The sequence below is a fragment of the Leptopilina boulardi genome, unplaced genomic scaffold (assembly GCF_019393585.1).
Source record: "Leptopilina boulardi isolate dan_hultmark-lab unplaced genomic scaffold, ZJU_Lbou_2.1 LbouV2_393, whole genome shotgun sequence".
Classification (NCBI taxonomy): domain Eukaryota; kingdom Metazoa; phylum Arthropoda; class Insecta; order Hymenoptera; family Figitidae; genus Leptopilina; species Leptopilina boulardi.
In genome coordinates, this window is record NW_026137966.1 from 1,795,172 (window position 1) to 1,812,380 (window position 17,209).

Sequence of the window (17,209 nt, forward strand, 5' to 3'; positions counted from 1 at the left end):
GTCCGCCTCAAGGAAATATCCCAAGATGAAATCAAGGGAATGTTCTACAGGAATATTTGAGGATTATTCCCAGGGAATAAAGAGGGAATATTGAGGGAATATTCCCCGGTGATATTCGGAAAATTGAAAAGTGATAAAACAACTCGGTAATATTAAAAGCGTTCAGAATGCAATAAGTTGTATTTTTAATGAAAAAAAAACTTAATTTTAATTTTCCGAATATCACCGTGGAATATTCCCTCTATATTCCCTGGGAATATTCCTTGAACATTCTCGTGGAACATTCCCTCAATTTCAGCTTTGAATATTTCCTTGAGGCGGACATTTTAATATTGCTACATTATCTCTGGAATATTCCACGGAATATTCCAAATATACCATGGAATATTCCCTTCACTTTGAGGTTATATTACGTGCTGCTTGGGCATTGAAAAACAAGTTTTATAGTCTCGACATCTCTGATTCTTTAAGGTTGACGATTTTGACTATAGTGCCAAGCTCATTCTGTTTCTATTTTCTCAGATATCGTCTAGTCTTTAAAGATAGATCTAATTAAAATAAATGCTGTTGGTCGTATGGAGGGTTTCCTGCCCAAGAAACCGCTTTCAGAGTTGACTCTTGGACATAAGTATCCTATTACCAAAATCCAGTTTGTCAACACAAAATATGGAGAAAAGGTAATCGTTAAAGTGGATGGAAAATTTAATACTTTCTTACCTTCACGATTTGTACCTATGTTCGCTGACAACTCCGTATGCTTCGATCAAATGCAAGAAGCTATTGATGCTGGACAATTACGCCTCAAGTATATTGGTGGTTCATATAATCATATTGAATTTAAATTAAAACAAGTTTAATTTTGTATAAATTTATGTAAAAAAAATATTTCTATAATAAAGAAAATAATCTAATATCTCTGTTATTATTTTAGGTTAGGTCTAAATTTAAGATTTGCTTTAGTTTGTAATTCAAGATTAACTATAAAGTTAAGACTAATTGTAATTTTAGATTTGAGGTTAGGTTACAATTAATTTTAAAAAACATTTTATGATTAGTTAATTAGGAATATATATATATATATATATATTTTTAGGAATATATCTTTTTAAAGAAATAAATAAAACAACTGACTTTAAACATTCTTTATAAAAAAATTAATTTAAAAATACAACAACAGCTTTCAATAAAAAACTTGTAACTTATATTATAATGACGTGAGCGCCATCTTTTGGGTGGTTAGTGAACTGTCTTTAATGTTCGGTCAGTTAAACAGTTTCCTACCTAATCACTCGAGTTAAAATTTATGTCAGACTCCTACACGGAGAGAAAAAGCATGCGTTTTTAGTATGAAAGTGGTTCATACTAGGATAGTATTAACCGTTCATACGCTTAATGTAAGAATTCATGCGTTTCTAGTATGAGAGTATTGCATAGTTTAACTGTATGCCGTACATAGTCCAGTTGTACGAGCTTCAGACTCTCTCGGTATGATAGCTATACAACTGACGATTAAGCCACGCCTTCTTTCAGCTTGCTCATTTCCTATCGAGAGAGTATCTTGTGAATTTGTTCCTGATCCCCGCATAATTTAATATTATAAATTATTGTTATAATAATAATAATTATTATTATAAATTTGTGAAAGTATATTATTTGGTGAAGTGACAAATTAAAAAAATAAAGAAGTGTTTCCTGCTACATTTACATTTTACATTTATTAATAATTTTTTATAATTTCATAAATATTAATAACAATACATAACATATTCATCTTAACTTCATCTTTGAAATATAATAAAAAATTATTTAAATAAATCAAAACTGAGCAAAGAATTGAAAGCGGGCAGGTGATTCAGAAATATGCAAACTGAAAGTGGGCGTGGCTTAATAGTCTGTTCTATGAGTATCATACCGAGAGAGTATAAAGCTCATACAATCGTAGTATGTTTGTATTACATACGTTTGGCGTATGGACTTCTTACTGCGAAACTATGAATGTCATACAGTATTCGCATGAGAAAGTTTCATACATTAAACGTATGCCTCTTCATACTAAAAACGCATGGTTTTTCTCTCCGTGTACATTACCCATTGCTAATAACGTAGAAATCTACATTACCGACCAGACAGTTACCATACACGGCTACATGTTATATATTTTAAATAAATACTTAAGAAAACTATTATGATCATACTGATTGATGTGAACGCCATCTATTGGGTTGTTGGTAAACTAGGTCAATAAAAAAGTTTCAAATTATTTTGAAAAATATATAATAAAAACAAAGTTTGGGACACAGAAAATGGGTGGAAGGCAAACTAACTTCAATGTTTGGTCGATAGAAGAGATTAACCCCTTCACAGTCGAGACCCAAATCTCATAAGTGGGCTCAAAATGTCACCAACATTTTTAAAAACTAAAATTTGCGCAATCAAGTATACTATTGTATTTGAGGTCGCTGATTACGAATCTTCCATCAGATTTTGAAAATTCAAAATGGCGGATCCAATATGGCGGACAACTTTTTCAAAATTTGATCGGTTTCGTTTGAAACTTGATACTCGGGGGTTTTTGAGGTCGCTGATTACGAATCCGATGTCAGTTTTTCAAAATTTAAAATGGCGGATCCAATATGGCGGACAACTTTTTCAAAATTTGATCAGTTTCGCTTGAAACTTGATACTCGGGGGTTTTTGGCGTCGCTGATTACGAATCCAATGTCAGTTTTTCAAAATTTAAAATGGCGGATCCAATATAGCAGACGACACAGAAACAACGCAATGACGAAAACAATTGACAGTCAATCGCCTTCAACGAAAAAGACAGTGACAGTATTGTACAGACAATAACAAACGGGAATCGAGACTGTAAAAAACAATTGCTAATCGATTTAGTAAAACAGAGATGAGACAATTTTTGAAAGTGAAAAGAAGCATAAAAATAACACATTCGACACAGAAACAACGCAATGACGAAAACAATTGACAGTCAATCGCCTTCAACGAAAAGACAGTGACAGTACTGTACAGACTATGACAAACATGAATCAAGACAGTAAAAAACAATCCGCCATTTTGAATTTTCAAAATTTTGGAAAACTGGCATCGGATTTGTAATCCGCGACACCGAAAACCCCCGAGTAATAAGTTTCAAGCGAAACCGATCAAATTTTGAAAAAGTCGTCCGCAATATTGGATCCGCCATTTTTAATTTAAAAATTTTTTAAAACTGACTTCGGATTCGTAATCAGCAACCCCGAAAACCCCCCAGTAACAAGTTTCAAGCGAATCGCATCAAATTTTGAAAAAGTCGTCCACCATATTGGATCCGCCATTTTGAATTTTAAAAAACTGACATCGGATTCGTAATCAGAAACCCCGAAAACCCCCGAGTAACAATTTTGGGACAAATATGTCTGTTTATATAGCCACAAATCTGCTTGCGTGTATACACGTCATCGACAGTTTGAGCCCACTTATGCCATGACGTGTATACACGTCATCGACTGTGAAGGGGTTAAGTATCATTGCACATGCGCAGTATACCCTATCTACCTCATTAAGATATTTCCATTATATGACGTCACAAAAACAAAGTCTCGACACGTTTAATTAGGTCGCAACATGTTTTTTTTAAATTTTAAAAATATCATTCGTAAAATATTTTAAATACGCAATCCTGCATAGATAACTTTTACTACGCATGCGCGATATGCTGATTAACTCTAGTGATCTCTGGAGGGGCTCCCCATCCCTCATGCAATGCTAACTATTGCACCATTCCATTCTTGGATCACTCTTGTGGCTCATCTAGAGCAGATTATGTGAATCCATGAGAGCAGTCCGACTCTTATAGGCAGTACCCCACCACAACCGCAGGCACGGAGCGGCGCGCGCCGCCGCCGGGTAGGGGTACTTCTCACGCGGCACCGTACACAACTTGCTCGCACGCTCGATCGACCAGTTACCAACTATCGACCGAGCGAGAATTTTACCATGAGGTAAAGAGCGCAGCACTGTTGCGCGGAAATAAATTCAAAATAATTATTTTAAGAAAAAATAATATCTAAAAATACAAAGTCGATAAGAAAGGTGAGCGCCACCTATTGAGTAACGGGTAAACTAACTCGGTCGATGAAACAGTTTTAATTAAAAAATAATTTCTAAAAAAACGCAGACTGAAGAGAGCGCCATCTACTGGATGTCGGGTAAACTAATTCAGAAAAAAAGTATAAAACCACAGACTGAAGTGAGCGCCATCTTTTGGGTGGCTGGTTAACTAATTCGGTAAAAAAGTTTAAAACCACATGTGGGATTTATTTAAATGTTTAATATTAATATTGCTAAGATATAAAAGGAATTATTTTCGAAGGTATCCCAACAACTCGCGTGTTCAAGTAAAGGGTAATTATAATAAAAGTTCATGGATTAAAATAACTATTTATTGTGCACGTGTAAAAGGCGTGCTACACAAGCAGTCTACTCAGCGTGGTCCCAATCGCAACTGAACATTCAAAGCACGCGACAGTCATACTACGTATCTCTATCGACGCGCATCTACTTTCTCACTTTCCGTGCGAGTGAGAAGTTTTATCATGAGAACACAACGTCGTTACCATGCTTGCTACGATCCCCACAGTACTCCCCCCTAAGTGCAACGATTACCGAAATTTTAAAATCTTCACTCAGTGCGGTTATTTTGAATTGTGCGGTCGTAGATAAATTTTCAGTATATAACGAAAAAAGTATAATAAGTAATATAATATAAATATAATAAAAAATCTAGTGCACTAGTGTAAAAAAATTGTAAATGAAAAAAAAAAATCATCGTCGATCGACTGTGTACTAAGGTAAGTACTAAATAAATAATGTAAATAATAAAATATCAATATACACGTATAAAAAATAAAAAAATCTTGTAGTTAAAATAATTTTTTGCAAGTGACAAAATTTATAATTTAAGAAAAGATATCGCTAAAAAAAATTGCAGTCATATCAGTCTTAATTTCATTTTATCACATTAGTTTTTTTTGAATGAGACTTTTTTCTTATTAACATATGTGCGTAAAATTGGTCTCGGATTCACAATTGTATCGCTTTGCGAAGTCGAAGGTGCAGGCATATTCTGCATCGTCGAATTACTATTAGCTACAACATTTGGTTGATTTTTATTTATTTTAGGATTGTCTATTTGCGTGTTATTAGTGTGTACATTGCTCCTATTTTCATTCGTACTTAAATTTTCATAAGTTGAAAAAAATGCTGGTTTTAAATTTTCAATAGAAATTTGTTTATTTATACCGTTAATCTCTATTTCAAAAACTCTATCGGATGTACGTTTGACTATTTTGTGCGGACCCGAATAAGGACATTCGAGTGCCTTTTTTATTGTTCCGACTTTAACAAAGACATGAGAGCAATTATATAAATCCTTATAAAAAAATATCTTTTTTTTATGTTTGTGCTCAACTGGCACTGGTTTAACCTTCCTCATGTGTTCCCTGAATTCCTCTATAAAGATCTGTCGATCAGCAGAAAAATCCTCTGGCAACACGAACTCGCCGGGAATTCTGAGGGTGGTTCCGTACAAGAATTCGGCAGGCGACGCCCCCGAATCCAGGATATTATTACGCAACCCCAACATCACGGTGGATAGGGAGTAAATCCACTTATTATTGTTGTGGCACATTATTGCTGCTTTTAATGTACGGTGCCAGCGCTCCATCATCCCGTTCGCTGCTGGGTGGTAAGGAGTAGTCCTTATCCTATGACATCCTGTTAAGTTCAATAACGCTTTAAACAGTCGCGACTCGAATTGGCTGCCCTAATCCGTCGAAAGTGTTTCCGGGGACCCGAAACGAGCAATCCAACCGTCGAAAAACGCGCGACACACAGTTGAGGCTTCAATATCTTTCAATGGTATTGCCTCTGGCCAGCGAGAAAATCGGTCGATTAGTGTTAGGCAATATTTAAAACCGTCGCATACTGGCAGAGGACCGATTATGTCCATGTGGACATGCTGGAACCGGCTGTCAGGTGCGACAAAATGAGAAGGTAATGCTATGGTGTGTCTGGTAACTTTCGCGCGTTGGCATTGTAAACAAGACCTGCACCAATCCTTAATATCACGATTCATGAACGGCCACACGTATTTTTTTCGAATCAAACGATCAGTAATCTTGCCCCCAGGGTGTGCAGAATTGTGCATCAAATTGAAAATTTGTCTACGGAAAGAAGGTGGTATGTAAGGGCGGAGATTGTCCCCAGAAATATCACATACGATAGAAACGTCATTCCAAACCAAACTTCTCAATTTCAATGACGAATTTGCGTCATTAACGATCAACTTTAATTCCTCGTCTTCATCTTGAGCTTTAGAGAGCCCTGCTAGTTCAATTTCGCATGAAAAAGTGATCGCGTCGGCTCGCGATAATGCGTCAGCAACCACGTTATCGATCCCGGGAAGATATTCTATTTCCGAAGCAAATTGAGAGAGGAACGAAAGTTGTCGCTGCTGTCTTGGCGAGGCTTTTTCACCATTTTTCTGGAAAGCATAAATTAATGGTTTATGATCCGTGACTATTTTAAACTCATGTCCTTCTAAAAAATATCTAAAATATTTTACTGCCTCATAAATTGCCGTTAACTCGCGGTCGTAAGTGCTGTACTTTAATTGAGCGGAATTAAATTTTTTCGAAAAAAAGCTAGAGGTTGCCAAGAATTATTTAAGTATTGTTCCAACGCCGCGCCCATTCCCAGATCAGAAGCGTCCGTGACGAGACGTATAGGCGCGCTAGGGGATGGAAAAGCGAGAAGGGTAGCCTTTGCCAATGCCTCTTTTACCGCAATAAAAGCTTGCTCGGCTTCTGCGGTCCAGACAATTTCTCGTTTGTCGTTCTTGCGCGTATCGTGCAAATACTTATTTAATGGCTGCTGTAATTGAGCGGCGTGAGGAACGTTACGACGGTAGAAATTTGCGAGTCCCAGGAATCTGCGAAGATCCTGGATCGTGCGAGGCTTACCGAATTCCGCAATTGCGCGTGTTTTCTCAGGAGTGGGCCGAAAACCGTTTTTATCCAATAAATGTCCTAAGAATTCGATCTGATCTTGATAAAAAATACATTTTTTTAAATTTAATTTCAAAGCATACTCGTTCAATCTATTAAAAACTATATCAAGATGTTCCTCATGTTCCTTCATATTTTCGGATGCTATGAGGATATCATCTAAATAAACAAAAGTGAAGTCTAAATCGCCGAGGGCTTGAAACATATATCTCTGAAATGTTTGGCCTGCATTTCTGAGTCCGAATGGCATATACAAAAACTCGAACAGTCCGAAAGGCGTCGTGACTGCTGTCTTTGGTATGTCCTCCGGAAACACAGGTATTTGGTGATATGCCGCGTGCAAATCTAGTTTGGAGAAAATCCTCTTTCCATTTAAATTAATTGCGAAGTCGTGTAAGAAAGGTATAGGGAATTTATCCGGAACCGTTATAGTATTTAAAAGTCTAAAATCGCCGCAAATCGTGGATAGGCGAGGCGTAGGCTGCACTTGACGGTCGACATTTTCCCGCTTCGGTTAAAGCTTTAAAATGGCTTTTTGCCACTGTTAACTTGTCCGGAGGAAGTCTACGCGGTCTTTGTGCAACCGGTGGGCCTTTTGTTACTATGTGGTGGAAAATACCGTTTTTAACTTTAATATCATGTTTTGTTAGATCAATAATATCTGGATATTTGCGTATTATATTAAAACAAGGTAACGACTTGTCAATCGAGCTAATATCTGTAACGTTAGCTTTTTTATAAAAACAAATGGCATAATCGCCTGAATTAACGTCTAACAATTTACGATTCTGTAAATCAACCGATAATCCGAAATAAGAAAGGAAATCGGCGCCGAGAATAGGGTATGGAACCGATGCAATGCAAAAATCCCACTGTAAATTTCGACTAAGACCAAGATCAAGATTTATTTTGCTAAAACCATATGTATTTATCTGCGAATTATTCGCAGCATAAATGACATAATGGGAAGCTTTCGAAACTTGACGCTAATTTACGGGGATTAATGACACATCTGAACCCGTGTCGATTAGAAATACTAGCCCTGACTTACGGTCTTTGATATGTAGACGTTTTGAAAAGGAAAGACTATTTAAACTATTAATTTGACGCGGCTGCATTAGTTTTCCGTTGAAGAACCGGATTGCATGACGCATGGCGGTACGCATTTAAGTGCCTTATCTCCAAATTTTGCGTGATAGAAACATAATTGGCGATCGTTTTCAGTATCATTACGAGCATTGTTTTGATTGTATTGTTTTCTAAAATTTGTGTTTCTGTTAAAATTGTTGTTATTATTATATCTTTTATTATTTGACGATTTACTTCGATTTCTTTTTTTATAGGGGTCGGAGCGCTGCGTTGGACGGAATCTACCTGGAGCGGAAATCGCGTCGACCTTGGCGGACAACTCTTCGATCAGCTTCATCATCTTATCGTGGGAATTTTCTGAAACGACTGCAGCGACCTGTGGTGCACTGTTTTGGCCAGAAGCTTCTACGAAGCTTGGCCAGTTCTGCCAATTTATCTATCTCGGTAACCTCGCTTAATGCGAGAGCTGCGCGGCAACTTGCTGGTAATTGATCGACAAAGACAGTTTTTATAATTTCGTCTCCGCATTTTCCCTGACTTAAGGTTTTTATTCGGTTTAATATCAATGAAGGCTTTCCTTCACCCGACAATTCCCCTTTCAATAACTGTCTTAAACGTGATTCCGAAGATACTACAAAAGTTGAAATTAATCGCTGTTTAATTGGACTATAAGTATCTACCGGAGGGGTTTCTTGTGTTATGATATCTGTTAAGCTATATGAATTTGAGTGATCAAATGATGTGTAATATGTACAAATTTTCGCTATACATCCCCACCCTTTTTGGTTGAAATTATATCTACAACCAGTTGTGTCATAGCCACTGTTATGATACCATCGTCAAATTTCGACGAGAATTTCTTTCTCGAGTCCGTTTCCAAACTTTATTATTATACTATGTCAGAGAAGAGTTTACGCGAGTTTAATAGTTTGTATAGAGGTGAATTATGTTAAATAAAGAACAAGTTAAATAAATTAATTGTGAGTGACTGGAACTTATTTATTTATGTGTTAGTGAACGTTCTTCCTACGATTTACTCCCATAAAGAAACATTGGCGATCCTGCCAGGATACTCTACACAATTTAAATTGTTAATAATTTAACAAACTCAGTGAGTGTTCTTCAACAAATTGTGATTATTTATGGGAATTACTGTGAAGATTGAGAAATTTTCCTATTCGAAATAGCCACGAGACAGTGAGCATTTTAATTAAAGGTTGTTGGAAGGTTATCTCATTCCTTTCAAGGCGTTCAAAAATAAACAGTGCGCCTGAAGAGTGTGCCTAATAACACATTTTAATTTTCGAATTAATATTTAGTTGTCATGAGAGTATACTTTATCATACGACGATGCCGAATAACGTCGTATCTAATAAATGATGCTTAGAATGAATCATTCATCGTCTCTCTCTCTCTCTCTACGCACACCTGTTTGTTGAGTACTCACACGTTTATCTGTCATTTGGTTCTCTTATACCATTTCACAGAGCCCTGTGCCTTAACTGTTTGAAACTTTAATGTCACTCAAGAGTGAAAAACATTCTTCTCCTGACTCAAATTTAAACAGTTTTGAAGATAGTTTTTCGCGTTTGTTCTCTTCCTCTATCGACGAAACAGTATTTGAAAATAAAGTTAAAATGTCAGCCCACGAACCTGCCCTCGAGGACCTTCTAGTGGAGCAGCTAGAACATTTCTAAACCCTGCGACGCAGTTTTGATACAATGGAGGTAATACTGAGAGATCCCGTAGTGACTTCTCTTCCAAAACTCTCTTCCCGTTTGGACAACATTCAGGCTGTATGGCCCAAGTGTGTGGAAGTTCAAATTTCTCTCAAGCAAATATCAACTCCAGAAGATCGAAAGCTGATACCTTATTTCAAGGAAAAGCAGTTTGCGACAATAGAAGATATCTACTTGGATCTGGTTGGGGAGTCCAAGGCTATTCTATTCGGCCTACCTGGTAATTTGAATCAATCATCGATCCAGCCTGTTCATCCACAGACGACTACAGAGATTGCTGCTCGGTCTATAGTCAAGGTTCAACCTATTTCATTACCTACTTTTTCAGGTGCATACAAGGATTGGGTCACCTTCAGTGACTATTTCACATCCTTAATTATAAATGATAAAAGATTTGATGATTTGCATAAATTACATTATTTGAAGTCTTGCCTTGGTGGAGAGGCAGCTAATTTACTTAGTAATGTACCGGTCACTGCTTTGGGTTTTCAAACGGCTTGGAGCAAATTAAAAAATCGTTATTCAAATAAACGCTGTATTTTAAATACCCATTTAACAAATTTATTTGCAATTAAATCTATTTCAAATTCAACTCCGGGAAATTTGCGTAAATTGCTTGATTCTGCGACTGAGTCAATAGAAGCGATGTCATTATTAGGACGTCCCACTGACAAATGGGACGATATTCTAATTTTCTTGATTATTAAACGATTCGACAAGGTAACACGTGAAGCGTGGGAGTTTCATCTGGAGGATTCTGATGACTTTCCTCTCTTTTCAGATCTTATTAATTTTTTAAGTAAACGAATTCGTGCTCTTGAAGCTGCATCAGCGCTCCCAGAAAAAACTCCCACGCAGTCTACGTCAAAATCTGCTAATGTACAAGCGCATCATTCTGAAGCCTCTCCACCTCGGTGCCTTGTATGCTCTGAAGCTCATGCTATTTACAGATGTAAAAATTTTATTGCAAAACCTGTGAAGGAAAAATTAGAGTTGGTAAAAAAGAATAAATTGTGTCAAAATTGTCTTACCGGCTTTCATCGCGGAAAGGCATGCGGAAGTAAGATGTACTGCTCTCAATGTAAGAAGCGACATCACACACTCTTACATTATAATACCAAGAGTGAAATCTCGGAAGAGAGGGGGGAGAACCCGCCTACCAAGCCTTCAACGAGCCTTGAATCTGAAAACTCGGAACCAATAGATAACAGTCTAGTAGCTTCTTCCCACCTTTCGAGTGGGTCACAATTGTCTCCTCGCATTCTTGCTACGGCTTGGGTGGTGGTTTCTTCCGCCTCTCAACGGGCTGTTACTGTTAGGGCACTTTTAGATCAAGGGTCAACCCACACGTTCGTTTCAAGGAAATTAGCAAACGCCTTGAACTCGAAAACGTTCCCGGTTTCAGCCGAAGTGAGTGTTCTTGGAAACCATACTTCTAAACGCATTAACCGTCTCATTCCAATTTCAGTAAAGGCAACGCGCGGTAATGAAACAGTTCTTTCAACTGAAGCTTTGATTTTAGATTCATTAACCTCTTATGTACCTAAAATCAATTATCCAATTTCCAACTGTGACCATCTTCATGGTCTTACTTTCGCTGATGAGCGATTGACGGATGACACTCCTATCCATGCGATTATCGGGGTTGATCTTTATCCTTACGCGCTTCTTGATGGGATTCGTAAGGGAAGGCCTGGGGAACCGGTGGCTCAAAATACAATATTTGGGTGGATACTTTCAGGTCAAACAAAACCTCTTTCTACTTCTGAGAGTATAGTTCAGGTTCATCATCTTCAGGTGAGTGATAACCTTGAAACTGCTCTTCGAAAATTCTGGGAGGTGGAAGAAGGTCCGTCCTTTCAGCCTCCATCAGAGGAAGAAAATAAGTGTGAAATGCATTTTCGCGAAACACATTCCCGCAATTCTGAAGGAAAGTATATTGTCCGATATCCTTTCAAAACTCCACCCCCTCTTGACATTGGAGATACACGTATTCGATCACAAAAGGTATTTTTCTCTATTGAAAGGAGACTGGCTCAACGTCCTGATGAAAAGGAATCATATCACAATTTTCTTCGTGAATATGAATCTTTAGGACACATGAGACTGGTTGATCCTCCTTCTGATGAATCCGCTCAAATTGTTTATCTTCCGCATCATCCAGTAGTAAAGGCTACCAGTACCACTACAAAAACTAGAGTTGTTTTTAATGCTTCAAGCCCTTCGTCAAATCAGGTATCATTGAATGACCTTCAAATGATTGGTCCCAGACTTCAGGGAGATCTTCCTATGCTCTTAACACGTTGGCGTATTCATCCCTTTGTATATTGCGCTGACATTGAGAAAATGTTCAGGCAGATACTTATGGATGAACGAGACGTCAACTATCAGAGAATTTTCTGGCGAACAGACTCCTCAGAGATCATACAGGAATATCAGCTGTTGACCGTGACCTATGGAACAGCTTGTGCTCCGTTCCTGGCTATGAGGGTATTAAAACAACTTGCCTTGGATGAAGGTCACGATTTCCCTTTAGCTGTTCCGATCATTCAAGATCAGATATACGTAGATGACTGTCTCTTTGGTGGACCTAATATCAAGGAGGCAAAACAAAAGCGAGATCAATTGGTTGCTCTTCTCAAACGCGCTGGTCTTGATCTTAGGAAATGGGCAAGTAATTCTCCCGAGCTCTTAAATGATATTGATGAGAGCAACCATGGACTTGCCTGTGATAAGTCGTTACAACCTGATGAAAGTTTGAGAATCCTGGGTATTTCTTGGAACCCAGCATCAGATACTTACCGTTTTTCTGTGCACCAAGAAGAAACGAAGGTCATTACCAAGAGAGTAGTTCTTTCTATCATTTCTAAGGTATTTGATCCTCTTGGTTGGCTTTCACCTGTTGTTGTGCTGGCAAAGATTTTCATGCAGTCTTTATGGCGTCATCAACTTGATTGGGATACCCCCCTCCCTGAAGACTTGTCCTCCTATTGGATAAAATTCTACAGCTCTTTGAATTCACTTGATAAATTGCAGATTCCTCGATGGATCGGAATTGGGGATGAAACTGTTGTTAATGAGCTACATGGGTTTTCAGACGCATCAACAGCAGCATATGCAGCTGTTGTATATATCCGTGTGATATCAAGGTCAGGTGATGTTCAAATCTCATTACTGTCAAGCAAAACAAAGGTTGCCCCTGAGAAACAATTGAGTGTGCCTCGTCTTGAGCTCTGTGGTGCAGTTCTATTGGCACGATTGATGAAACAACTACTTGCCTTATCTGAATTCAATTCGTTTCAATCATATTGCTGGACTGATTCATCCATAGTCAGAGCATGGTTGAAATTACCCTCATCTCATTGGAAAACATTTGTTGCCAATAGAGTATCAGAGATTCATACACTCATTCCTGATATTACATGGCTCCATGTTCCTGGCTCTGAAAATCCCGCTGATTTGGCAACCCGAGGATTAAAACCCGAGGACATTCTCTCTAATCATCTGTGGTGGAGAGGTCCTCCGTGGCTCTCGCTTGATTTCAATTCGTGGCCATCGGAGGAACCTTTAGTACCAAATGATGCTCCTTTGGAAGAAAAAACACCTAAGGTATGTGTGGCAAATTTAGTTATCAATTCAGAAAATGAATTCGAGATTGCCCAACGGTTTTCCTCGTGGCCACGTCTCTTGCGAGTGACTGCTCTCATTCTTCGATGGTTACCATCCAGAAGAGAAATCAGGGATGGTGCAGTTTCATTGATTCCAGATCCTGAAGAGATTAAATTCGCATCTATTCGGTGGATTTCTCTTATGCAATCTCGTTATTTTCCGGACGAGATCAAGACTCTTTGCAAAAATGAACCTGATTCTGATGGCTTCAAATCTCTTAAGGTAGATCAAACGTTCAAATGTGATAGCCAACTTCGTCGACTCAATCCCATCCTTGATCCTGATGGACTTTTACGCGTAGGTGGGAGACTGTCCTTGAGTCGTTTAGATCCTGCGGCAAAATTCCCCTATATTTTGAAGGCTGATTCAATTTCACGCCTTATTATTTTGGATGCCCATCAACGTTGTTTACATGGTGGAATCACTCTTACATTGAGTACTCTCCGAAATAATTATTGGATTTTACAAGCTCGTAAGGTGATAAAATCTATTATCTTTCACTGTGTGACCTGTTCCCGAATAAAGGCCGAGATACCGGTCCAACTCATGAGTCCACTGCCTTCAGCTAGGGTTGAGAATCCGGGCTTTCCATTTACGAATTGTGGGGTTGATTACGCCGGACCTATTAGTGTTCGCATGGGGGGCGGTCGTGGTATTCGCTCACGACCAGCATGGATACCGGTGTTTATTTGTCTCGCAACTAAGGCTGTGCATTTAGAGGTGGTTTCCGAATATTCGACGGCTGCATTCTTGGCCGCGTTTGATCGTTTCTGTTCGCGTCGAAACAAGCCTTCCAAAATGCATAGTGATCGGGGAACTAATTTTCAGGGCGCGGACAAGGAGTTGCGTCAGGCATTCCGTGAGTTGAGGTCAGATCCTAGTGTTCAAGCGCGACTAGCCAATGACGGAATCGCGTGGCAGTTTATTCCGCCTGCAGCGCCACATTTCGGTGGTTTGTGGGAGGCAGGTGTCAAGAGTATGAAACATCATCTTATTCGAATACTTGGTGCTCATACGCCCACCTTTGAAGAGCTTTCAACATTAGTATGCCGCATTGAAGCTTGTATGAATTCTAGACCAATAGGTCCGATTAACGATGATGTGGAAAGTCTTGACACTCTTACTCCGGGACATTTTCTTGTCTATCGCAATTTTACTTCTGTTCCGAGACCGAGTTTAGATAATATACCTGAAAATCGTTTGTCGCGCTGGCAACTAATGCGTCAACTCCTTGAACAATTCTGGCGAGAATGGTCAAATGATTATATTAGATCTTGTCAACATAGGACTAAATGGCAAAACAGAACAACCTCGTTAAAGGTTGGTCAAATTGTATTACTACGAAACGATAATCTTCCACCAACTAAGTGGAATCTGGGTCGAATCACACGCTGTCATCCTGGATCTGACGGTTTAACGCGTGTAGTTTCAGTCAAAACGGCGACGTCGGAATATACTCGCCCTATCTCGAAATTAGCTCTTTTTCCAATAAATATCGATGAATAGTTACCGTCAGATTTCTGTTTGAAGGCCTGTCTTTAAGGGGGGAACACCAGTTGTAACTTTCGAAAAATCAATTTTTTTTTTTGTGCATTTTCTTAAAGTACACATATTTAGAAATGTGTCTGTAAATTTCAAAGTTGATCCGGTGAAAAATAAATGAGATATACAGAACACTGCATCGGCGCGTCCCGTGGCTTCATACAAGGTGGCCAGCCATAACTGACCCTAACGACAGATGGCCTTTTCCTATGATTTAGAAACGGCAACCACTGCGGAAGAGTTATTATATGGTCCAAGAATCGATGACTCTTTGTAACTTGGAAACAAAATTTCTTCTGAACAAAAAAAAGTAAGTTGAAACTTTGAATGCGTTTTTCTCAAAATGACATTTTCCAAGTCGGTGACCACGATTACTCGAATACCATTAAACCGATTTATTTAAAATTTAGTGTGCTTCATTTACACATATAAGTCTAGTTCGTGATCGAAGGATTTTTTTTTTTATGCAAAACTTTTTTTTATATAGCTGAAAATCGACCGTATTTTTTTAACGAAAATCATACTTTTGACTTTGACAGGTCGCCATTTTGTCAAATTTTTTTTTTTTTTTAAATCCTTCGATCACGAACTAGATAATCTTATAATAAATGTAAATCAATTTCATTTTTGTATTTCAGACGAAGTATACTTGCAGAATGCTGGTCACCGCAATTCGCCTTTTTTCTTAAGACGCCACTTCAATGGCTCATATCTCCAAAAGTTTTTGTTAAAAAAATTTTTTTTTTCTTTTAAATTACAGCTTTTTACATGTACTTTTAACTAATAAATAGTATTCTTTAAAAAGATTCATTGTTCTTTTGGAAAATATTCTTGAAAAAAGCATTATTTTTTGAGTTACAACTGGTGTTCCCCCCTTAAACCTTTACGGGTGACCAAAAAAAAAAAATTTATTTTTGTATGCCTACTTGATTTGGTTTATATTACGCTGTATACATCGCAAGGCGGGCGGTATGTTAAGCTATATGAATTTGAGTGATCAAATGATGTGTAATATGTACAAATTTTCGCTATACATCCCCACCCTTTTTGGTTGAAATTATATCTACAACCAGTTGTGTCATAGCCACTGTTATGATACCATCGTCAAATTTCGACGAGAATTTCTTTCTCGAGTCCGTTTCCAAACTTTATTATTATACTATGTCAGAGAAGAGTTTACGCGAGTTTAATAGTTTGTATAGAGGTGAATTATGTTAAATAAAGAACAAGTTAAATAAATTAATTGTGAGTGACTGGAACTTATTTATTTATGTGTTAGTGAACGTTCTTCCTACGATTTACTCCCATAAAGAAACAATATCGCTTATGGTCATAACTGTCTCAAAATCCAACGCTGACAGCACTGCCCCAGCCTTAGCTTTTTCCCTAGTAACTCTCGAATAGTCAAAAAGGAGTTCGACTTCGGCAAACCACACGCCCGGTTCTTTATGATAAAAAGCGGGCAACTTTAACAACGGTCTGAACCTTCTATTTCGTCTAAAACCGGCGGCGGGGTTGTCACCCCCCCCCTTGATCGGACTCATCATCGGTAACGAATTCATCACTCGGCGAGTTTGCCATATTGCCAGAAGAAAAACAACAACAATTTAATTTGCAATATATATATAAGAAGGCGCTCTCATGCCTCAGTAATATCCGATTTGCAGAAAAAAATCAAAAACACAACTATAATTTATCGACAAACAAGTCTATTAAAAAAATGTAATATTTCGCCAACTATAAAAATTAATTATTTCCAGAAGTAATAAAATTTTAACTGTTAAATGGACTAGCAAATGTCCAAAACCGCGAATATCTCTGATTGAAATTATTCAATTAGTTCATTATAATCAACAATATATTGTTGTGTGAAAATTATTTAATGTTAAAGAGCAATGCACCACTAATTAAACAATCCTTCACAAATTAAAATTATTAAAGTGTCAAAAATTAAAATATCAACATACGCAAGTGGACCCTGTGATAAAAAAAATAAAATAAAAAGTTCCTGACATAATAAGTAATACGAGGGGAGAAAAAAAATTTCAATTTATTATCTTTCTTTTTGTAAAAAAAAAGAAAAAAAAATAAAAAAATGTGAAG

The 17,209-nt window shown here is 37.7% G+C and overlaps 2 protein-coding genes across 2 annotated transcripts; both read left to right on the forward strand.

Moving 5' to 3' along the window:
• Positions 1 to 9,843: 9,843 nt before the first annotated feature.
• Positions 9,844 to 14,133, forward strand: LOC127288762 (uncharacterized). Its single transcript, XM_051316400.1, has 2 exons — positions 9,844 to 14,036; positions 14,090 to 14,133. The coding sequence occupies exons 1-2, from the start codon at positions 9,878 to 9,880 to the stop codon at positions 14,131 to 14,133; spliced, it is 4,203 nt and encodes a 1,400-aa protein (XP_051172357.1). The 5' UTR covers positions 9,844 to 9,877.
• Positions 14,134 to 14,151: 18 nt separating this feature from the next.
• On the forward strand, positions 14,152 to 15,910 carry LOC127288771 (uncharacterized). The gene is made up of 2 exons (XM_051316411.1): positions 14,152 to 15,416; positions 15,745 to 15,910. Exon 1 carries the CDS (start codon positions 14,201 to 14,203, stop codon positions 15,068 to 15,070), a length of 870 nt encoding a protein of 289 aa, XP_051172368.1. The 5' UTR covers positions 14,152 to 14,200; the 3' UTR covers positions 15,071 to 15,416; positions 15,745 to 15,910.
• Positions 15,911 to 17,209: the final 1,299 nt, after the last annotated feature.

What these genes read in the sequence shown, in the direction of transcription:
- LOC127288762 (XM_051316400.1), top strand. Translation starts at nt 9,878, where the DNA reads ATGGAGGTAATACTGAGAGATCCCGTAGTGACTTCTCTTCCAAAACTC. An exon ending in TTATTGGATTTTACAAGCTC is followed by an intron (nt 14,037 to 14,089) that starts GTAAGGTGATAA and finishes TCCCGAATAAAG; the next exon opens with GCCGAGATACCGGTCCAACT.
- LOC127288771 (XM_051316411.1), top strand. Translation starts at nt 14,201, where the DNA reads ATGGGGGGCGGTCGTGGTATTCGCTCACGACCAGCATGGATACCGGTG.